This window comes from Pelodiscus sinensis, chromosome 23 (genome assembly GCF_049634645.1).
Source record: "Pelodiscus sinensis isolate JC-2024 chromosome 23, ASM4963464v1, whole genome shotgun sequence".
Classification (NCBI taxonomy): domain Eukaryota; kingdom Metazoa; phylum Chordata; order Testudines; family Trionychidae; genus Pelodiscus; species Pelodiscus sinensis.
In genome coordinates this window covers 24,053,308-24,076,724 of record NC_134733.1, presented here as the reverse complement: position 1 = coordinate 24,076,724, position 23,417 = coordinate 24,053,308, and the positions used below count along the sequence as shown (strand labels likewise).

General features: G+C 57.4%; 1 protein-coding gene across 3 annotated transcripts in view; it reads left to right on the top strand.

The window, feature by feature from the left end:
• ACOT7 (acyl-CoA thioesterase 7) overlaps nucleotides 1-23,417 on the top strand; it is a 126,849-nt gene that overhangs the window by 52,783 nt on the left and 50,649 nt on the right. For 2 of the 3 annotated variants that reach the window (XM_075906806.1, XM_075906808.1), the window contains exons 5-7: nucleotides 6,633-6,747; nucleotides 12,013-12,027; nucleotides 12,929-13,015. In XM_075906806.1, coding sequence (XP_075762921.1) covers nucleotides 6,633-6,747; nucleotides 12,013-12,027; nucleotides 12,929-13,015 — 217 coding nt within the window. The remainder of the gene's footprint in view (nucleotides 1-6,632; nucleotides 6,748-12,012; nucleotides 12,028-12,928; nucleotides 13,016-23,417) is intronic. The other variant, XM_075906807.1, reaches the window with a different exon arrangement.

Sequence of the window (23,417 nt, the reverse complement as noted above, 5' to 3'; positions counted from 1 at the left end):
ACCTGGCTCTCACCCAGGAGAGATTGCACTGAAGCTAATTACAGCGCCGTTGGCGAGGTAGTTACTGTACTAGCTGTCTACGGGGAAAGGGCAGAGAGCTTCTCCCTGGACTGATCTGTTTTTCTGGGGGGTGATAACCAGCACTTGAGATGTAACAGACTTCTGCACTGTTGGGCAGAGTAATACGGAGTGAAGAGGATTGTTTTTTACAAACGCACCCTCCTTCCAGGGGCCCAGTCTTAGTGACCGAGTTAGCAGCAGTGCTGCCAGAACAGAGCCCCAGTTGCTGGAGCTGTGAGGGAGCTAGCGGTTAACCGTGGGCGTGGTCAGACTCGTATGGCTTCCGGTAAGTGCCAGCAGGCCAAGGCGCGTGATGTGGAGACTTTTCTGCTCCCAGTGCGCTGAGGAGAAATCCGGTTGCTCTGCTCGGTGCGCTGAGGAGCCCTCCCCCTGTGCGCGGTGCACCCCACGCCTGGCATGGGCACACACGAAAGCAGGGCCGCTCTTGCCCCTTGTGTGGCTGGCTGGGAAAGGAACAGGTTTTAGATTAATAGGACTTTGCCCCTGTGGAGCGCTGGGGCAGGCACTTCGAGGTGGCTGCAGCCTGCGAGCGCCAGCTGCTGACCCTCATCCCACAGAAGGTTTGACTAGTCTGCCAGGCAAACGGGGTCAGGGTCAGCAAGCCCCAGTGCGGAGGGCGTCAGTCATCCCAGGATGCTGTCTCTAGTCACTCAGCCATCGCTCCAGTGCCAGGGCTGCGTAGCTAATGGATGTCGCTGCTTAGCATCCTGCAGGCTTTCCAGGGAATTAGAAACTGTGTTTGGGGCTAGTATTACCAGCTATCCCGGCTCTTCGTCGGAGGAAGTGGAAGTGCTCTTGCCTCTTCTGATAAAGGCATAGAACTCCCTTGCAAAACTCCGTCCGGCTTTTAAACCCGGAAGCACCCACGTCTTGGCTGAAGAATATGAAATAGTCCAGCGTAAACAGCTGACACTCCCAGGCCAGGGCCGGACCATTCTTTGCCTTACGCACCGGATACCGCGTGTGCAGAATAGGGGAGTTCCCAGCTGCGCCGGGCACCTGGGCAGGGTGGGGGGAGGCGGCTCTGCGCTCCTGGAGGGGGCGGGGCCAGGGCTGTGGCATGCATCCTCCCGCCCCAGCCCTCAGCGTGCTGCCTGGAGTATGCTGTGCAGGCTCTGGCAGTGACTTAAAGGGCCTGGAGCAGGAGCTGGGCCATGGGGCAGTTGCTCCCTTTGCCCCTCCCCTCCCCTCTCCTGTCGGCAGGTTCAAAACAGTCAGTCCCCAGTGGCTGTGTTTGCGCGAGGTTCTGCTTGTGCAGACGGGCGGGGGCAGGGGATGCCGAGGAGCAGCTCTGTGCCAGCAGGAACTGCGAGGGATGACTGAGATCAGAGGGGCTTCCCCGGAGGCTTTTTCTCTAGATAATTCCAGGCCAAATTCCGTGCGGTGCTGTACCTCCAATCTCGAATGCCCGTGGCGTTGCCCTACGTCCCGGCGGGTGCAGCCCAGCCCTGCGTTCCCTCCCTTTCGAATGCTGAGCCAGCCTGGAGCACTGGGCTGCTGCAGAACGCAGAGAGGTCTTCAGACGGGGTAGAGCCGCATCGTCGGGCTCACCTGCCCTCGGCCAGGCTCAGTGGTTGGCACAGCTCTGGAGCTGTGCTGCCTGGGGACAGTGGAGAGCAGGCGGAACCGGAGCGAGTCGGGATGGAAACAACTTTGTGTCGGTCGCCGCGTCCTCGGAGGCGGCGGGGGAGTGGATGTGGAAGGAGTAGCCAGCAGTGTGAGTGAGGCCCCGTGGCAGTGCTGGCTCTGCTCTGGGAGAGGAGTAACCCACCTGGCGCCCTTACACTAAAACAGTTGGCCTGTCTCTTTCCTTGGTGTCAGGAGCTACTGAAGGATACGTTGTGTGGCTCCAGCTTTGCCTCCTGGCGCCCAAGATGCCAAGCAGAGGAGCCCACCGGAAAGAGGCTGCGTTCCTGCGCCCATTCCAGTGCGGAAAGGCAATGTGCAGTCAGCTTGCAGCAGTGATCTCTTGCGATCTGACGTATTGTCCCCCACCGGGGAATGGGGCTTTAGCAAACTGACCAGGCAGCCTTGCTCCACCCAGAAAGGATCGCTCTTGTGTTTATCAGCAGTGCAGCCACTGTACCAGGAACTAGTCAGTTTAAGCCCATCTCCAGGCTGCTGTCCCATGGAATATCGATTTCAGACGCCCACCAGTGGCCTGGTGCAAAGAGCAGCTGGGAGTCTATCAAACGAGAGCCCGAGAAATTGTACTTCAGGGTTTAGAGTTGACAGTTAAATGCTCAAAAGGAAGGAAAGCTTAGCAGGCTGCCGCTGCCTGGCTGCAGCAAAGAGAAGGTGTTTTGCAATATTGTCATTAGTGGAAAGCCACCCCTGAGGTTCTGGTTGATAGCTGTGTCCTTCCCTGCAGGTACTGTCAGTCAAAACTCCACCAGCGCATCCCACTTCCTCTTGAGCTACAGGTGGAACCTCTCTACTCCGGCACCCTCGGGGCCTGACTGGTGCCAAACCAGAGAATTTGTCAGATCACAGGTGGTCAATATTGTCTAGCAGCATCACCACCATTGCCACTGCTCGCTGGGCTCTGAGAAGGGGTAGGTTAGAGCTAGATAACAGCACAGAATCCAGAATCTCAGTGCTGGAAGAGACCACACAAGTCATTGAGTCCAACCCCCTGCCCAAAGCAGGACCAACCCCAACTCAGTCATCCCAGCCAGGGCTTTGTCCAGCTGGGACTTAAACACCTCTAGGGATGGAGATTCCACCCCCTCCCTAGGGAACCCAGCCCAGTGCTTCCCCACCCTCCTCGGGAAATAGTTTTTCCTAATATCCAACCTAGGCCTCCCCCACTGCAACTTGAGACCATTGCTCCTTGTTCTGCATCTGTCACCAGTGAGACCAGCCTCTCTCCGTCCTCTTTGGAATCTCCCTTCAGGAATTTGAAGGCTGCTCTCAAATGCCCCCTCACTCTTTGCTTCTGCAGACTAAATAAGCCCAAATCCCTCAGCCTCTCCTCCTAGGTCATGTGCTCCAGTCCCCTAATCATTTTCGTTGCCCTCCGCTGGACCCTCTTCAATGCATCCACATCCTTTCTGTAGTGAGGGGCAGGGGCCAGAAGTGGAGGCAGTACTCCAGATGTGGCCTCACCAGTGCCGAATAAAGGGGAATAATCACTACTCTAGATCTGTTGGCAATGCTCCTCCTAACGCACCCTAATATGCCATTCGCCTTCTTGGCTACAAGGGCCCACTGTTGACTCCTATACAGCTTCTCATCCACTAATCTCCGACACCACCTGCTCAACCCTGCATTTACTTCCTCGATTCGACGATCCCTACCTAGACCTTTTCCTTCACCAGGGAAGATGGATGAGAACACTACTTGCACTTCAAAGCCCTTGATCCTTCTTCCCAGTGCTACGTAATCTTCAGTGGCCTGCTCAAGGTCATTCTTGGCCATATCATTAGTTCCTACATGGAGAAGCAGGAAGGGGTGGCAATCCGAAGGTTTGATCCATTTTGGAAGACTCTCGGTCACTTCCTGAATGCTAGCTCCTGGTAAGCAGCACACTTCTCGAGATTCCAGGTCTGGTCGGCAGATGGATGACTCTATCCTTCCTAGGAGGGAGTCCCCAACCACCACCACCTGTCGTCTTCTCTTGGGGGTGGCGGTCGTGGAACCCCCATCCTTAGGACTACGCATCCCATGTCTTCCACTAGATGGTGTCTCCTTCTGATTTCTTTCCTGAGAGATCCCTGCCAAAGCATTCTCTATCGCAGTGCCTGTGCAGAGACCCTGAAAGTGGTTGGTTACTTCTACAGGAACGGGGGATGCCTGAGTTGGCTTCCTTCTCCTGGTGATTACATGCTGTCAGTTTTCTTCCTTGTTCTGTACTGCCCTCACCGACTCTTGTGCCTGCAGGATTAAATGCTGCCTTCTGTCGAGGAAGTCTTCATCTTCTCTGATGCAACATAGGGTTGATACTTGGGCCTCAAGTCCTCTAATTTTTTCTTCCAAAATGGCGACCAGCTTGCACTTAGTACAGATGAAATCCCTTCTATCTTCCGGGAGGAAGACAAACAACAACCGCAGACCTATCACTATCCATACCTGCCTTCTTTTGGAGAGATTCCTCAGATGTTTTTATTGCCCCCCTGAAGGACAGGAGAGAAACAAAATTCAAGGAAAAAACACCAAACATTATGGGGCTCTGCCCAGGGCGCACTCCCAGGCAAACTCCCCTGTTGGCTGCTCACTGCGTTCCCTCTGGCTGCCTTTTTCTAAGGCTGAGGCTAGGCCCATCTCAAAGCCTTGCCTCCAATCCAGTCAGCCACTGAAAGACCACCTGGAACACAGAACTCCCAATTCACACTTTTCAAACTGCCAGAACACAGAGCCAGGACTGGTGACTGTAAACAAACTTTGTGGGACCACGGGAAACTTGGCCACACCCAATGATAAATGGGCGCCTGGCTAACTAACATCATGCCAGACCATGGATGTTGCTGGCTCAGAGCTGGACTAGAGTGGTTCAGCCTGTAGTGTTCATTGCAGACTGTTCTGCCTTTCCCATGCATGTTGGGAAAAGCCTGCAGAACAAGGTGGGTGGTTTCTTGTTGCAATAGGGATTAGTTGTAATGGAAATTGTGGATATTTGTCTTCTCTTTCTACCCCCAGCCAGTGTGCTGGATGCTGTGAGCCTGTTTGTAAACTGTAAGCTCTTCAAGGGCTGTTTAATTTAATCTTGTACAGGTCTGAGCCCTTTATCAGCACATTGTGCCTCTCTCACAACACAAATTTCAAACAGGGCTTGTGTGCTAACGCCTCCCCCACATAATGCCTTTGGAAAGTGCTGCTCCGTCTGCCCAGTCTGAAGCAGATTTTCAAGTTCCAGTTCTGAAAAAAATGCCGTGAGGAAAACGCTTGAATGTAGCTCGAGGGATTTGGGAAGAGTTGGAAGCAGCTGTGCTGGACAGGTCTCTAGTTAAGATTTATTCTTTCAAGTTTGGAATGAAATGTCAGCCGCAAAAGACTTGAGAATTTCATCATGTAACAGTGAATGGTTCCCGACGGACCCTTGTCTCGCTGTGTGCAGCTAGATGCTGCTAAGAGAGGTTGAACAAAATTGGTTCGAATGTATACAAGGTGTAGAGCCGTAGGTGAGATCTGCTGTAGTTATGCCGTTAGGGATGTGAAATCCCGTTTAATTGCTTAGCTGGTTAAGCCGAATGTTTAATCAGTAAACAGATTAAATGAGATGATTTGGGGGGGGGGGTCCTCTAGCTTGTCGTGGACAGGAGCTGCTGCAACCAGGATGGAGGCCCCCCCCCCCCGGGAGGGCTCCTTGGGGCTGGAGCAGCCCCCTGCGTGCAGTGTGCCCGCACCAGTTTAACCGGAACTGGTAAGCCTCAGCCGTGAAAGGTGCTGCATACTGATTAACCAGTTAAACTTTCTCCTCCCTAATGCCAGTGCTATGCAGAGAGCAGGGATTTGGCCAAAGTCGGTGTGTTACACTAGTGAGAACTGCATTGCTCTGTCGACAAGATAACATCACCTACAGAAATGAATTTGTGGTCTGGCTACAGGTCCACCAGCCGGGGCTTCCTTTTCCTCTGTGGAAAAAGGAGCAAAGTGGCATGTCCCCAAGTGAGGCCAGGGGGTCCAGCGAGCTAGGGCCCAGCGAGGTGTCTGTGCACTAGTGGGGGACTGGGTTGGGTGAACAAAATGTGCCTCGGGCTGAGGACTAGGGATGCGAAGGACTAGTCGACTGACTAGTTGCTCCCCTCTTGCTGCCTCTATCAGAGGCAGCTGGGTGGGGAGGGAGAAAGAGGGAACGCTTCAAAGTGGTAGCACTGCCCAGGGCCAGCTGGGTGTCCCCAGGCTCCTCGCGGTGTTTCAAAGTGGCAGTGCTGCATGGAGCCCAGGATCAGCTGGGGACTCCCCCGCTGACTCTGGGCTCCATGCGGCGCTGCTGCTTTGAAACTCTGCGTGGAGCTGGACGCTGGGCTCCCCACGGCGTTTTAAAGCGGCAGCGCCACACAAAGCCCGGGGTCGGAGGGCGAGTCCCCAGCTGATCCCGAGCTCCACAAGGTGCTTTTGCCTTTGAGGAATCGAAACAGCCCTAGGACTGCTGCTGCGCTGCGGAGGCGGAGGCGCCCTAATCGAATAGTCGATGCAAAATACATTGACTGTTCAGTTAGTCAGTTACTCGCAATTAGCATCCCTACTGCGGACTGAAGTGGCTACTGCCTTGAAGGCCTCTGACACGTTCCCCTGTTAGCGCTCCGGAGGCAGCAAGGACGTGGCTGGCGAACAGGAGGTTCCGCGTAGCAGCGGGAGTGACTGGCGGTGCATATCCCCCGTTCCCCACACGCACGCTTTCAGCCCTGCACTAGTTGCCACTGGGCAGACTTTGGTTTGATCGTGATGCTGGGGCAGCCATGGGGTCTCAGCATCGGGTGACATATTAGGGGGCAGGACTTGTGCAGCTGGGGCTCCCTGGTCACCCGTCCTGGCCTTTCCTGTGGCGCGTGACTTGTCCTTTAGCCAAGCAGTGCCCCGTGTGACCTGTGCCTGTTCTTTCCCTTCAGTACGCTGGGGAGGAGCTGGAGGAGGAAGGGAAAAAACGCTACGAAGAGCAGAAACTGGACCGACTGACAACTAAACAGCGAAACGGGGACGTCATCTTTCCTGTGATCAACGCAGGTAATCCTGCCCGAGGGGATTCCTTCGGCGATCCCGCTTAGCTTGCAGAGTTCTCTCCGCACCCCAGGCTCCTGCCGTAGTAGGGTAAGCCAGGGCTTCCCTGCACCGCGAGGGAGGGCAGGGGGCTGGCCCTGAGGCCCTCTCAGGTTTCTGAGTCTATGAAAACAAGAGTTCTCCATCTTGTCCGTCCCCAGCTCCACGTTGGTGCCCAGAGACTCGGGGCCCCACTCCCGTTTGCCTGAAAGAGAAGGTGGCTGGAACCCTCAAAATTTGTGTGCAGCATCACACGGAGAGCCCGAGTGTCGGACTGGGGCATCCATCTCTGTGGGGCTATTAACTTAGGACTCTGGGGGGAAAAACTATATTCTCATAACATGCTGACTTTGGGCTGGGGGGGGGGGCAGTCCAGTGCTGACAGCGACCCATGTTTCATCTCAATTTTCAGCCCTGTTTTATTACCCTCCTAGTGCTTAGAACCCGTATAACAGTGTCTGGGGCTGTTACCAGTACCTAATTCTTTATACCGTGCTTTTCATCCATTAATCTCCGTCCTTGACAAAGGAGGTAAGGATTGTAGCTGCTATCTTACAGATGGAGAAACTGAGGCACAGATTAAAATGACTTGCCCAAGATCATCTGGCTGGCCAGTGACAGAGCCAGGGTAGAACGCTGACCTTAGAGGCAAAACTGTGCTCTATCCACTAGGCAACACTATCTGCCTTCTTCCGATTGTGAGGCATCCAGCCCTGAGGGTGTGGAACTAAGTGTGAGGCTGACTGGGGACCTCTTCATACACCAGTGTCTCAACCCACCTTTCTATTTCCTGCTCCTCCTCCTGCCACCCCGGTAGAAAGGCCCGGGAGAAGCACTGGTAGGGGAAATGGCTGGTAGGGTTAATGTTGGCATGTTGATTCTTCATAGAGTCTCTTTCCCCTGCATGGCCCTGCTCAAGTGGCAGGTGGCCCTGGCTTGCCAGTCCGTAAGCTGTGCACCACTTCCCCGGCCTACCGCTGGTCCGTTCTTGCCCCTTCTCCGTGGTCCTCCGCAGGGTGTGGGCTAGGGATGCCTGCCAGCAGGCACCCTCCTGATGTGGGCTACAGGAGGAGCAGCCGGCGATTCCTCTTCCTGTGTCCGCAAGGCAGGCCCAGGCTCTCCCACTGGCCCGCCCGACGTGGGTGCAGCGCCCACCGAATGGCTGCCCTGTCACTCAGTGGGTCTGGCAGACCGGCCGTTGCCACCCAGCCCCCATTCTCAGAACCTTGCCCTCCAGCTAGCGGGCTGTAGGCCTGGCACCCCCACCCTTGAGGGGTGCTCCCTGCACATCTCTGAGCAGCGCCCCACCTCGGAAGGCTGCTCAGACCAGGCTGTGATCGTTCCTTGGCTAGTGCCAGCCTCCGGAGACTCAGGCTGCCAAAATCCTGCCGAGCCCCAGAAGTGTGTGTGACGTCACCTCGGCTTCCCTGTGCCCCCTCGCTCTGCCAACGCGAGGGCGAAGCTCAGGTTGAAGTCAAGCAATGCTCCTGCTCTCTGGCTGTTCTCAACTCTCTCTCTTTCCTCCCCCCTCTCCCCCGAGGTGGAGCAGCTGACATCAGTCGTGTTACGGTCTTGCCCTCCATAGCAACATTTGTCTCCTGCTGGCTGGCCTCATCTCTACCAGTGTCCCAGCAGCAGGACGTCCCTGACACACACCCCCCCCTTTCCTGCTGACCCATGGCCCTCGGGCCTAGTGCCGCACATGCAGGCAGGGCTGATCTGGGGTGCATGCTGAGTTGTGCTAGCATGGTGGAATGGCCCCCCCGTTTGCACATCGCACTCCTCCATTGCTGGAGAGTCAGGCTTCCCTTGGTGCATACTTGCTGCCGAAGCCTCCCTTATGCTGCTTGCTGACCGCTCCTGGACTCTGCGAACAGTGTTGGAGATCCTCTGTCGGTGCGTAGCTGGGAGAGCAGATGCTCGTGGCAGGAGGCTCCTGCCTGGGGAAACTGCACTCTAGCATTCCACGGGCACCATTGTTACACTGCCCCACGTCCTGTTATAGCCCCTGTGGCCTAGGAATAGAACCCTGGAACCCCAGGGCGGGCAGAGACCTCAGGAGGCAGCGAGTCCAGCCCCCTGCCCAAGGCAGGACCAACCCAACTCAATCATCCCAGCCAGGGCTTGGTCAAGCCGGGACTTGAACACCTCTAGGGATAGAATCATAGAATCATAGAATAATAGGACTGGAAGGGACCTCGAGAGGTCATCGAGTCCAGCCCCTCGTCCTCAAGGCAGGATCAAGCTCTGTCTACACAGTCCCTGACAGATGTCTATCTAACCTGTTCTTAAATATCTCCAGAGAGGGAGATTCCACCACCTCCCTTGGCAATTTATTCCAATATTTGACGACCCTGACAGTTAGGAATTTTTTCCTAATGTCCAATCTAAACCTCCCCTGCTGCACTTTAAGCCCATTACTCCTTGTCCTGTCCTCAGAAACCAAGAGGAACAAATTTTCTCCTTCCTCCTTGTGACACATTTTTAGATATTTGAAAACCGCTATCATGTCCCCCCTTAATCTTCTTTTTTCCAAACTAAACAAGCCCAGTTCATGAAGCCTGGCTTCATAGGTCATGTTCTCTAAACCTTTAATCATTCTTGTCGCTCTTCTCTGTACCCTTTCCAATTTCTCCACATCTTTCTTGAAATGTGGTGCCCAGAACTGGACACAGTACTCCAGCTGAGGCCTAACTAGTGCAGAGTAGAGCGGCAGAATGACTTCACGAGTTTTGCTTACAACACAAAAGGGGGAGGGGGAGATTCCACCCCCTCCCTAGGGAACCCAGCCCAGCACTTCCCCACCCGCCTAGGGAAATGGATATTAGAAAAAACTAACCTAGACCTTCCCCCACTGTAACTGGAGACCAGTGCTCCATTCTGCCATCCGTCACCACTGGGAACAGCCTCTCTCCAGCCTCTGGAACCTCCCTTCAGGAAGTTGAAGGCTGCTCTCAAATCCCCCCTCACTCTTCGCTTCTGCAGACTAAATAGGCCCAACTCCCTCAGCCTCTCCTCATAGGCCACGTGCTCCAGCCCCCTCAGCATTTTGGTCGGCCTCCGCTGGACCCTTTCTAATGCGTCCACATCCTTTTTGTAGTGGGGGGCCTAGAACTGGACACAATACTCCAGGTGTGGCCTCCCCAGAGCCAAATAAAGGGCAATAGTCACTTCTCTAGATCTGCTGGCAATGCTCCTCCTAATGCACCCTAATATGCCATTCTCCTTCTTGGCTACAAGGGCCCACATTGACTCCTATCCAGCTTCTCATCTGCTGTAATGCCCAGGTCTTTTTCTGCCAAACTGCTACATAGCCAGTCTGTCCCCAGCCTGTCTTCCGTCCCAAGGGCAGGACTCTGCACTTGTCCTTGTTGAATCTCATCAGATTTCTTGTGGCCCAATCCTCTAATCTGTGCAGGTCACTCTGGACCCTAGCCCTGCCTTCCAACGTATCTACCTCTCCCCTAGCTTAGTGTCATCTGCAAACTTGCTGAGGGTGCAACCCACCCCCTCATCCAGGTCATTAATGAAGCTGTTGAACAAGACTGGCCTAGAACTGCTCCTTGGCTAGGGACAGGCTAGCCGGCGTTGGGCTCCATGTCTGACTTCTCGCTGCCCAGGTGACTTCTCCTGTCGTTCCAAGTGCTCCCGTGCGGTGTCCTTACTGAGTGCTTGCTCAGAGCTGCCTGTCCTCCTCCCCCCGGCCACGTGCTGCTTCCCTGGTGGGATAGCCCACGTTACGGAAGCTGAACAGCTTACTCGTCTCCTGGGCTCCTTGCCTCCGTTACTGCCAACAGGAGAACTTTCTTTGGGCTCCTGCCTTCTGTAATCAGAGATCCACATCTCTCCATGGCGTGGGGCAGGCGTGTGTCTGCCCCACGTTGTACAAGGGCAGCGAGGTCCTGTCTGGCAGCTAGTCTCCAGGTGGAAAAGGGAATAGCAGACTAACCAGGTTACTTACTCCGAAGCCTCAGGCTCCAAGTTTGCACAGTCAGAGACCACCCCTCCATCAGCCCGGCTTGTCTGCGGGGAGCAGGCAGGCTGGATGCCGGAAGTTCGGAGCACTGCGTGGCTGAGCTGCTGTGCTTGGCTATTTATAGTCCTCCCGTGGCCTTGCATGTGCAATCCAAGAGTGTGCATCTGGGCATGAGAAGAGCCGGTTCTGGCTGCTCGTATCTCTGGCTGCGAGTGTGCTCGGCAGTAATGCTGTGAGGCGCTGCTAGCGCGTGTGACCAAGCAAACTCTGCAGTCCCTGGCTGAGGGGGCGTTAGGGAAGAGGCCTTGCAGCTTCTCTACAGCTTGTGAATTTTAACCACCTGTAAAATTTGAGACTAGTCCGAGGTTTCAGGCGTTTGGCCTGTACCGGTAGTTGCCTAGCGACAAGCCACAAGGGGCACGTGCGTTGTTTTGGTCTCCTTCCGGAGCCTGGTGGGTTTTAGACCCCGTCGCCCTTGCTACTGCCCGTGCTGAGGTGCAGATGAAACGGCCTGTCGCTTCCGACAGCCGCGACACGTTTCCCGCGCACTGGAGATCAGACACGGGTGACTTGTTAGGAAGTGAGCGGGGCTGTGGGCCTCGGCCGCTGCGTGGGAGTGCCGAATGCTCGGGAGCCGGCACGGCCGAGCTCCGCAGCTCCTGTTCCGAGCAGCAGCCGCGGGCGGTGGGCTTCTGGCGGAAATGCGCTCGGCCGCCGCTCTCGATGCCCATTCCAGACTGTCCATGGACGCCAGGAGCCGGGTGTGTAGGGCGGGGGGGGTCGCAGTGAAATCAGGAGCTTTTGCTTTTGCTTTTGCTTTGCCAGCCCCTGCTTCAAACGTGGCCCCCTTGGCAGTGCTGGAAAGCCCTTACCTGTGGCTTGCCTGCCTGTCTCTGCTAGCCATCCCCATCCCAGCAGCCCGAGTAGAACTAAATGGTCCCCAACACTGGCCTTCTGCTTCCTCCCCATTGGGCCGGCTTGGAGACGCGTGGGCCTGCTGCACAGCCACCGCTCGGGGGGGTAGACGTCCTCCTTCGGGCTCCCCGTAAAGTGTCTGTCTGTTGGCATCACTGAATTCCCTTGCTGCTAGAGCCCCCGAGGTCAGCCCTGCTGCTTCGCAAGGCATGTGCACGGCCGCTGCAGACCTGCCGTGCTAGCATCCGTGGGGGAGCTGATGTCTGTTACCGGCTTGCTAAGAGACTGCCTTGCTGACGAACGCTGCTCACGCCTTTTTCTCTGTTCTCCCTGCCTCTCAGACAGACAGACTAAAGGTAAGGCCTTTCCGGGTAATTGACACCATGCCCTGTGATTGCCGCCCGCCCCTGCGCCTGCGCGGGGAATGTTTAAATGCTGGTGGTTGGGGTTATTGAGGGAGGTTGGCGGCCGTAGTCACTCTGTGTGAGCCAAAGCTTGTGCTAGCAGCTCACTGCGCATGGGCTTTTAAAGCAGTTTTCTCTCTGCCTGCGTTCCTGGGCCAAATCTTTTGCCTTCGATTTAAATGCACCGGCCTGGGATGCACCGGTGATCCGATCAGATACCAGTGGCACCTGCCGTTTCACGTGGGTACAAAAATAGAAAGTGTGACGTGTGCAGCCCGGCTCCTTGATGGGACTGTTTTCCCAGCACGTGATTTTAGAATCTTTGATCTGTGACATGAAAAACGTGCGCGCGCGTGCTCTCTCCCACCAAAGAGTGAACCCTTTACACTGGGTTTGGCTCCTGAAGCCGCGTGTCAGGCCTTCGCATGTTCGCCTGGAACCCTTTCCCGAAGCAGCGTGGTGGAACAGCAGGCGCGTGGTGCGAGGCGGCAGGCAGGAACGGACTCTTTGGGCGCTTTGGTTACGGTGGCTCAGTGCAGGATGCAGATGCCACCTGAAACTGGGACCCTTCCAAAGCGCTGACTTTCAGGTGCCTGCTCCTTTCGTGCCCGTAGAGTGAAGCCCCCTTAGTGGCTTGCACAGGAGGTTCGGTTGGGGCACAGGGAGCCCTTTTGTGTCCCGTGGCCCCTCCTCCCTGCAGACTAGCTGACTGGCGCACATCCCGGTTGGTGAAGAGTTCAGGCTTTTTCCCCGTGTGAGCAGAGCCCCGTCTGCCCCAGGCTCGTGACGTGGGTGGTTGTAACAGTCTGAACCCTGAGCCAGTGGGGCTGAGCTCTCCCTTGTCTCTCCATAGAGCCATTCACTGTCGGCTACAGCCAGTCCAGCCTGATCCATCTGGTGGGCCCCTCAGACTGCACTCTCCATGGATTTGTACACGGCGGTGAGTACACGGCTTGACCACTCTTCTGGTGGGTGGTGGGTGGCGTGTGGCTTCAGCCCTCCGCCCCGCATGACTGCCCAGCGAGAACGCGAGTGCAATGGGTGTCAGAGCCCTTCATACCCAACACGCTGAAATCCCACTCGGCTGTGGGACAGTGACGTGGCCCCGGGCAGCGAGCTCCTGCCTGTCAGCCGTCCTGCGTTGGCAGGGCTTGCGCTAGCCTCTAAACAGGCTTTGCAGCTGCCTTCTCCCTAGGCTTCAGAGCCCGCGCTGCAGCCCAGCCCCGGCCTGGAAGCGCTGCGTCTACAGCCGTTCTCAGCCTGCTGGTGTGAGCCCGGCCAGTCCCCGTCTGGCAGGCTCGTCCTGGAGCATGTCAACGGAGCCTTGGAGGCTCTACGGGTACGTCTACACTAGCTCGTTAATTCGAGCTAGGTAGGCAAATGAGGCGACCGGAGTTGCAAATGAAGCTTGGGATTTAAATATCCCGGGCTTTATTTGCATGTTCCCGTCGGGTCGCCCTTTCGAAATTTCACTAGCCCGAACCCACTGCTGCACGGCTACACGCGGCAGTAAAACGTTAATTCGAACTAAGTCCTTAGTTGGAATTAACTGTTACTCCTGGTCCCACGAGGACGTAGTTCGAATTAACTCCTGTAGTAGAGAAGAGAGCGTGGGCCACTGGAGGCTGGATAGACAGCATCATGGTCTGAGATAATGGAGTGGTGCAATTTTCTTCTTTACCTAGAAAGGGATGGGAAAGGGAATGAGCCGGACATTCAGTGAAGCAGTAACGGAGCAGCTGCTTTCTGTGCAGAGCCATTCAATGGCCATGCCCCTTTATCTACATGCAAACCGTGCGGAGTTGCTCCTCAAAGTGTTAAAAATGCCTGGGAATGTTCAGCCAGCTTCCTAACTTACTAAGATGTCCTCTTATGCAAATGAAGTGTGTTCATTACCTCATCCCAATTACGGGAACCAGGTATCTTCCTCCTGATGCAACCAGTGGAGCCAGTCCTAGAGATTTGGGGCATAGCCACACTGAAGAAAGGGAGAAGCCCTTCGCCTCACTTACTGTGTATCTTGCTACTGGAGGTTGAACTTCTCCGGCCTGGGGACCTGACTGGTACCAAACCTGAGAATTTGCCGGCCCATGAGAGGTCCATATTGTCTAGCAGCTTGACCAACACTGCCACTGCCACTGCTTGCTGGGCTCTGTTAGAACAGCACAGAGCACGGAGAGCCAGGACTACTGGCTGTCAACAAACTTTCCGGGACAGCAGGAAACTTGGTCACACCAATAAGTGGACACCTGGAAACTCCTGCTGCCGGGCCAGAGAGGTTTGGCCGATGCATTTGAATAGGCTCTTAAGTTGGCCAGGCATCCCGAGTGGAGCCCCAGCTACGTACGTGGGGGCTAGAGCGAGAACACACTTAGCGTGTGCCGCGACAAGGCCCCACGTGTCTCACTTAGCCAGGTCACAGTGGACTTTCCCCGCAGTTCTCACTTTCCTACTCCCTGGGCCGTGTCTGCTCCGCAGCTCTTAGAGCACAAAACGGTTGTGTGCAGAGTCATGTTTTAACCCTGGCCAAATCATGTTGACTCCAGTATCAGAGGGGTAGCCATGTTAGTCTGAATCTGCGAAACGCCGAAGTCCTGTGGCACCGTATCTAGTCTCTAAGGCTATGCTGTTAGTCTCTGAGGTGCCGCAGGACTTCTCGTCGTTCACGTTTACTCAAACTTTCCAAATCCTGCTTTGGGCAGGGACGTGAAAACGGGTTAGAGCCTGTGTTTCCAGTTCATTTGAACAGAACAGCGGCTTGTATCCCCCCCGCCCTAGCACACGCTCAAGTCGCTGTGTTGGGTTGTGTGTTTTCTACTAGACATCAACGTATTTTTTTCAACAGTTGCTCCCTGAGACTCTCATGTCAGCCGGAAGCACCGGCCGGAGGACAGAAGCTGGTGCTCTGACGTGGCTAGTCTGACGCATTGTTAGGCCTTCTAAAATAGGAGCGACGCAGCTGTAGGCGAACAAGGTCTCCCCCGCTGCCCTCTGCCATGCCTGTCCCTTAGAACGGCCTGCATGGTGGTACGATGGCTGAGAAGGGCTCTGCTCTCTGGCAGTGGATGTATGTGCTGAGGGGCTCAGTTTGGTGCCTCTGGCTAATGTGAGCTCTGCACAGTCCCGGCTTCCCCAGACTTAGTGCTGATGGCTAAAGCGCAGTCTGTGTGGCGGCGCTCCGAGGATGGGGCTAGCACCTTGCGCTGTACAGCAGAAACATGCAGCCGGGCCTGGTTTCTCCCAGGTAGAAGAGGCTTTGATAAGTCAGGGAAATAAAGGAGTTTAGTTGCAAAATTGAGAGGTGTACCCTTAACTACCAGGCATGGTAACTGGTTACCTGGCCCTTGCCCGTTATATCCGGCAGCAGCCAGCCCTAGCCAGCGGTGGGACCCCATGACCATGGGGAGGTCAGCGGCCAGGCCTGGGGTGAAAAGGTTAACCGCTTAAGCACCTTTGTTTCATCGGTTAACCGTTTTAACAGCCCGTTATGTGCCGATCCCCTGAGAGCAGTTCAAATCTGGCTTAAAGCGAAGGAAGAGAATACAGCTGTTGGATTAGTTGCAGGGGAAAGCGGCGCCCTTACTGTTGAATTGAGATTTAAATCCAATGGTCTGGTAGACAAACAGACTTGATGGCTCCGCTTCCCCAGCGCACAGATGTAATCATGCCCCATTCATCGCTCGCCTGCCAAGCCCCAACGCGTCAGCGGGGAACGGCCGTGTGGCAGGAGTCAGCGCTTCCCCGCAGAAGGGGACTGCTGATGGCACATTGTGAAGATGCAATTTCCATGGGGCTGTACAGGCAGACGTATCCCATTTCCTGCTTCTCTTCTAAGCACGAGTTAACTTGGAGAGTGTCACCAGAAATCAAGGTATAATTAGCAGCTGGGAGGGTTAATTGGCACCAAGCAACAGATGCTGCAGCAAACACAGCACCCTGTTCTATTTAAAACCCCGTGTAAATCACAGGGGCCTGGAAAAATCCCACCAAAGCTGTGGAGCGAAGACTGCTGTGAAGCTGTGATCGGTGCACGGGCTGAACCTCGTTTACATCCCACCTCCTGTGCTTCCAAGGTCTTGCCTTAAGAAAATTCATTGGAAACTTTCCTGACGCGCTCGTTCCAATTTGCTTTTGCATTTCCGAGCGGCTTCCCTTCCTGCGTGGGCCCCTCTGGCGGGAGGGCGTCGCTCCAGGCTCACGCCCGGGAGGAGTTTGGGAAATGGTTGTCAAGCGAGCACTTCCCCTTCCTACCGCTGTCAGACCCCTCTGCCGCGCTTGGCTCTTAGCGCCTTCCTGTGCAGCCCTGTTAATGGTAGCCCAGGGCAAAGGCAAATGATCTTGCTTGTCAATCACAGCATGAAAGGAGACAACGTGCGAATTTCCAGCCTCACTTCTACTCAGCCAACATGGATCCTGATGTGAATCAGCCCTTGCTAGTCCAGTCCTCAGCCCCCTCCCATCCACCCACTCAGCCCGGGCCTGTGCGCTGCTTGGCTGACTCATTTGAACCCACGGCACTGAAGTGTGCAAACAGACTGGAGGGAATGGGTGGTGACTGGCTGCGTTCTTCTCTCCCCATGCTGCTACGAAAATCCGTCACCAAACTCTCCAGATCGTGCCCTGATATTCGGGAATAAGACCTTAACTGGCTTGCCCGCTGCGTTCCACATCCTGACGATGTAAAAGGCCAAACACCAGGTACTTAGAGCCCTCTCCATCAGCTCCATGTAGCAGAGAAACCGACTGTTTTCCCTTTGTCTTTTCTCTTTTCCTTTCCCTGCCCATCCCGTCTTTCTCTGCTATTTATTGGACCTTGGACTGCTCAAATTCCAGCCATTGGAAGCAGTGGGCTGTGCCCGTGGAAGCTCATGATACCATCTATGTGTGTTAGTGCAGGACCATTCCTTGTTTGTTTTTCTGGTATTCGGGAGTTAACTGTGCTGGATTCAGAAGTTATCACATGGCCGCTAGGCACCAGAACTGCCACTGAGTCGTGGTGGGATTACGTTTCATTGTATTGCTATAGTTTAGAAAGCTTGTGTCTGTCGGTCTGTCCAGCTGGGAGTGTGTTCTGTCCAGAACTGCTCCCGCAGTGAGCACTGGGACCCCCACGCGTGGTAGGAAGCTGCTGCTTCTCCCAGCGTAACGCAAGGCCCGGGGGCGGCCGTGCCCGAAATCCAGTGGCTTCCTGCAACGCAGAACGGGCGGGGCTGAGAGCAAGGCAGCTGTGCTCAGCAGTGTCCCCAGGCCGGCGATAGGCAGAGGGACCCCAGGTGGGGGAGGCTGTGCCGGGCCGAGAGTGGCCAGCTGGGGCCAGAACGCTCCATGTTGCCAGCCACCGGCCATGGATGAGTAAGTGGCCCCCCCCGCCCCAAACCCTTGTTCCCCAGCACTGGTCAGGGCCGGGGGACACTGCCCAGTGGCCTTGTCAGGCATATCCTTGGGTCCAACCTGCATAGCCCCATCCCCCACCCCTCCAAGGAGCTGCTGGGCCCCCTGGCACAGCTCCCCCCCTTCCCCCCCCAAAGTCCTGGAGGAACTGCGGGGCCCAGGTTGCGCAGCCCCCCCATCCCCTGCCCTCCCCCTCCCCCCGGAGCTGCTGGGGCCAGGCACCTGCCATGCCACCGTTGCTGCTGGGGGCAGCCCCGTGAGCCCCCTCAGACCTCTCAACCCCATCCCCTGCCTTGAGTCCTGGGCCGCCCTGCACCCAGCCCCTGCCCTGAAGCAGTGCTGGGTAAATGGGTTGGTATCTCCACCCGTGAGGTTTGGGTTCTGCTCTGGTCTCTGCCGTGGAAGCTCTGAACTCAAGAGCTTGCTCTGTGCCGTGTGGCCAGCCCTGGCTGCCTGTGGAAACACGGCTCCCCGCTGCAGGCGGGCTGCGAATTCCCCGGGCTCAGAGGAGTGAGCTGGCTCCCCGCGCTGACTGAACCCCCCCCCCCTCCCCCCCGGCTGGTCCTTTGCCTGCCGGCTGCTGAGCGCAGACACCTCTCACTAGCCACCGCTTCCGAGCCCAGCCACGTTCTTACCGGGGCAGGAGTTCAGGGCCTGGGCCTCCCGGGACAGCCGGCGCAGGGGCCTGTCTGAGGGAGGCGGGGCCCTAGTGCTGCACTGGTGGCCTGCGACGGGGAAGGCTGGTTTGCGAGGGCGTCAGGACAGCTGGGAGCGTGGCGGGATCAGCGCTCCGGGGAACCCCTTGCTGCAGGGCCAGTGGAGAAGTGAGCCGCGGCTCGGGGGCTGGGCGGGAAGGTTGCTTTGGCGGGGCGCCTCCCCTGGCGGTTCTGGAGTCGCAAGGGGCAGCCAGACGACGGCATGTCCCAGGCCTGACAAACCCGGCCCCACACAGCGAGGCTGCTGGGCCCGGAGCTCGGCGTTCATGGAGGAGCTGTGTCTAGCCAGGGCCATGAGAACGGGCAGGCCCCCGCTGTGGCTGGAGAGGCCAAGGGCGCCCAGCAGAAGGCAGATGAACATTTGGCATTCAGTGACCAGGCCTCGTCAAGTGGCTGTCGGTTGGGGGCTGCTCTGGAAACGGGGGGCTGGCCATGCCGGGTGGCACTTGGGGGCGCCAGCCTGGGGCTGCTTCGGCGCAAGGGCAGTTGCATGTGTGGAACGGAGCCCATTAGAGCAGCAGGAGGATGGGAAGGCGCAGCGATGGCAGGTCGTCTCTTCCCCCCCCCCCCCCGCCAGCTCAGCCGTCGCATGGCCCAGAGGTGAGCGTGCTATTTGGGACACTACGGCTGCTTGCCAACACGACTCGCCCTTATCGAGCATCCCCTGCAGCCCGGGGGAGACCCCTCCTGCAGAGGGAGTGCGAGAGGAGGCCGGGCCGTGGTGCTGTAGGGCAGGGAGTTAGCGGGTTAAATGTGGGTTTAGCTGGGTAACTGACTGAGCAGGATCCCGGCTGCGGAACCTGTGGGGCTGCCGGGCCCCAGCCCGCATGTGGGGCTGCTCTAAAGCACTAGGGAACTGATGACCCCGTACGCGGGATGCTTACTGGTAACTTCCCGTTCACACCCCTCGTGTAGAGTTCGGTGCGTCAGGGTCTCCCTCTATATGAACTGCCCCTGTTGGCAGGTGGTGGTTTGCTTCAGGGTCTAACCCAGCTTGGCAGCACCCTGCCTCCGCCCCAACACACTGTGCCGGCTGAGCTGGGTGGGGTGGGGTGGGGGCAGCCTAAGGCGCTCGGGCTGGTCTGCACCCAGTGGTGCCCGAGCACTCGGCTTGCAGGCTGGAGGGCTGAGCAGGTGCTGGTTAACTGATCCTGCCTCCCTGGCCACAGCATGGCTCCATCCCGGGAGCTGGCTGCCTGCTGAGCCCAGGAGGGGGAGGAGGAAGCAGGGAAGGCAAACGGGATGGCCCTAGTGGGGCAGCTTTTGCCCCCTTAATGTGAGTGGGGTGGGCATAACTTGCAGGCTCCTGGCTCCGAGTAGCCCGCCCTGCCCTTGCCTGGCCTGGGGGGTCAGTGACTGTCCAGAAAGGGAGGAAATGCTACGCCCCAGTGTGGCTCTGGGTCTGTGCGCAGCCCTTATTGCCCGGAAGGGAGAGTCTCCGTTGGACACCGCGCCCCTTGCCCGGGCTGAGCCTTGTCTAGCCGGCCCCTGGGCCGTGGCTGCTGTGATCGGGACGGGCCGTGGGGCCCTGTCGGCGGGTGATTAATGGGCTCCGGCTGCAGAGTAATGGGATGCTGCCTCGAAAGCCCTCTTCTAAATCAGGGTTAATGTGGTTGCGTTTGTCTCTGCCAGGCCGGCAGGGAGCCCCGTGTCTTGCAGAGCAGCTCTGGCCTAGCTGGCTGCCCCAGAGCCGTGCTCGTGCTGAGGCAAGGAGGCCGGCTCTGGCTGCGCACGGCGAGGAGCTGCCTGCGGCCCGGACTGTGGGCGGGGATTTGCTGCTTCTCCCCCAGCCTGTGCATGTGCGGTGCTGCGAGCAGCAGCTGCAGCCCCGGGGCTGGTGAACGTAGGCCGCTCAGCACGGGAAGGGGAGTGGACGCGTGGCTGTGGAACCCAGCGCCAGGCTCAGGCATGGAGCTGCAGAGCCCCATAGCTGCTCGGGGCAGCCCCCCCTCCTCCTCCTCCTCTTCTCACGCTGCCCGGCGAGAGCCTGAAGCCACCTGTGGCGACCTCTGTGCGGGGGAGACACATCAGGGCATGCTGCATAGTGACGAATGGGCTCGTATACAGAGAGCAGAGTCCCATGGTTTTGTAGCCTGGGTTAGTCCGACTCCCCGGCTGGTGGTAAAACAAGCCCCAGGTTTGTCAGTGCAGTACCACGTGGGCAGCGAGCGCAGCCGGACACACCAGCGGCTGGAGCCGAAGGCGGCACTTAGCCAGCCTAGCAATCAGGGTTGGGAAAGTAAGCGGGTCCACAGTTACTGATCGGCTGCGCTCTGGTTAGCCTTCCCCATTACGCACAACCACCCAGCCAGCACAGCCGGCGGGCGGGGGCTGGTACCCACGGAGGGGTGTAAAGCCGGCTCCGTGTACACAGGCTCCTGGGGAGCTGCCTGCTGAAACGTTCATCCAACGCCTTTGGACCTCCCTGCTCGCAGTCCCTGTCCTTGGGATGGGCGCTCCTGCTCCGCGGGGCTGTTGGGCGGGGGCGGGGGGAGGGGGGACAGAGACCTGGGACAGATCAATCGAAGTGTTCAGCGGTTGAGTGAAATCCCAGACTGGGGATGGGGTGGGGCTTGGGGAGCTGTAGGGGTCTGCAGCATGTTGCCTGCCGGAACGGGCCCCGGCCCTGCTGGGTCCGGCAGAGAAGGGCAGCGAGGTTGCTAATTGTAAATACGGGTCCCAGCGTGCGGCGGCGCGTCCCGCTCCAGTGGTGGGCACCAGCCAGTCGGTCGGGATCGACCGCTGGATCTTGGAGCCTCTGGCGGGGGGTCCTGGCTGGTTTGGCTGGGAAGCTACCGAGCGCTGGCACGTCAGTTGCCTTATCCGCTGCCCTCTGCCGTGGAGCTGCCCCCAGGGGCCTCCTGCTTGCTGGCTGGAGTCGTCATCCCTTGGTACCTGGTGCTGCTGGCGGTGGCTGGCGTGTCCCTGCGGCCCCCGAGAGAGGCGGAGCAGGGGGTCTCCACACACCGTCCTGGCCTGCAGACCCCTCCTGCAGCTCCATTGATCAGCAGTGGGGAACCGTGGCCAGTAGAAGCTGCGGGCTCCGTGCCTGTGGGTGAGGGGCAGCGCATGGTGCCACGGAGCCGTTGCTGTACAAGCCAGCGGCTTTCAGGAGTGAGCTGCCTCGACCCCACTGCTGTGAAATGGAGCCCAGCCAGAGCCTGAACCCCATCCCAGCCCTGACCCTCCTGTCCAGACGTGAGGCCCCCTGCCCCCAGAGCTTACACTGGGACACCCCTCCTGCACCCCAGTCCCCGACCCTGGCCTAAGGGTGAGCCCCCCTACTCTGCACCCTGGGCCTAAGACCAGAGCCTGCACCCCCCCCCCCACCCCAGCCTGCTGAGAGTAAGTGAGGTTTGGGGAAGGGGACGGAGTGAGCAGGGTGGGGCCTCAGCGAAGGGGGGAAGGAAGCCGGGCAAGGGTATTGGGGTTGCAGGTCAATCTTACCTTGCGCTTAAGTGAAAAGTGCCCTTGTGGTTAAAAGGCTGGAGCCCCCTGCTCTACATGCAAGGGGCGAGCCTGCTGGAAGAGGCTTCTTGTGACTCGGATACCAGGACAGCTACCCAAATATGAGAACTTTTCAATAGCTGCATGTACAAATAGACGACTCCACTTTGTAAACTGCCCCCCCCCCCGTTCAGAGGCGCTTACTTAACTTGCCCAGTGAAAGCCTGGAGGGCACTTTGGGGGCCTTCGATGAGTCTGACCTCATTTGGCGCGTGGGGTTAGAATCGGGGGCAGGTATTTTAGTTTCCTGTCTGGGCCCGTCCCAGCCCCTTTGACACGGATAGGAGTGTGCTCCTCTTGCCTTGGGCGCACTCTCCAGCGGTGATTAACTTAAAACAAAGCCCTGCACTCAAAGTGAAATGCTCTCCTCCACCCAAGAGACCCGAGCTCGCTGTTAGGTAGCGCACTGTCTCCTTAAACCTGCCGTGAGGGGTCCCCATGGGCCTGTCAGCCAGTGGCCTGAGCAGGCTGCAGAGCTGCCAACCTGCCCTCTGGGCACCCCCCCACCCTGTCCTGAGCCAGAAGTTCTGGCCTCCCCCAGCCAAGGCACAGAGCTGGGGCGATGCTCTCCCTTCTCCCGCCCCTCACCCTGCCGACCAACACAATGCACCAGCTCACCTCTGGGGCTTTGGCAGCACCCGGCAGCATGGCCCCAAAGAGGACCAGAGCCCCAAGTAGACTCTTCTCGAGGAGCGAGAGATGCACGGTTCTTTACACGGGGCTTGGTAACAAGTGTGTTCAATACAAAAAGGAGGTTTTGAGTGAGTGCAAGTGAAAGCAGCCAGATCAAGCGAAATACAAACTCTCCAATTAAGCCCAATACGCCAGGAGAGCGTGTTTCAAAGTCCGTTCCTCACTCCTCCCCGTTTCAAGTAAAATGCTTGAGGACAGTTGGGTTGCCCTCTGGCTGGGGTTCAGAGCTCTGCGGCTTTCTTCACGTGTATCCTCTAAGGTGGGGAGGCAATTTCAAAAGCCAGCTGACAACCAAAGCCTGATTGCTTTCCATTCCTCGAATAGACTTCCCCTGGCGGGAGGGGGATCCTTTGTTTATCTCCCCATCCCCATGGAAAAATACCAGATTCAAGATGGAGTCCAGCTCCAGGGGCCATGCTCGCGTGTCTTTGTAGGGCCGCTCAAGGTTCGGGCTTACAGGACAAACCAAACCATTTCCAGATCGTCCCCTTGAGCGCCGGAGTATCGCTAATGGCACCCAGCGCGTTTGCAGGCAGACCCACACTCCCTATTTCTAACCTCACGTACAAAAGTGACGTGCACAGACGTGGAATATTCACAGGCGGCGCAGCCTAACGCTGAAATGTCACATGATGCATTTTGCCTAAAGTGTCTTCAACTTATGCATATTCATAAGCCACATTTCGGAAAGCACGTGGGGGTGTGACACCTGCCTCTGGCACAAAACCTCCAAATCCCTCCTGTCTGCCATGTGCCTCCCTCCTTCCTCCCCACTGAGCCCCGTTCCCTCCTGCTCCCCTGCTCTCCCGCCTGACCCCAGGGCTAGACGCTGCCTGTGCAGCACTGGGCAGTGTGGGCTGTGGGGCCAGGGCTGGGATGCAGCGGCCCTGCTGTAAAATACACAGAGAAGTGACATTCTCCCCAGTGGATGAATTGGGAAAGCGACAAGGGGGGATTTTCTTTGCTCCCTTGGTCGTTTAAGGTTAGGAATTCTTCATGAATTCCGAACACGCCGGCAGCTCCCGCTTAGACAGA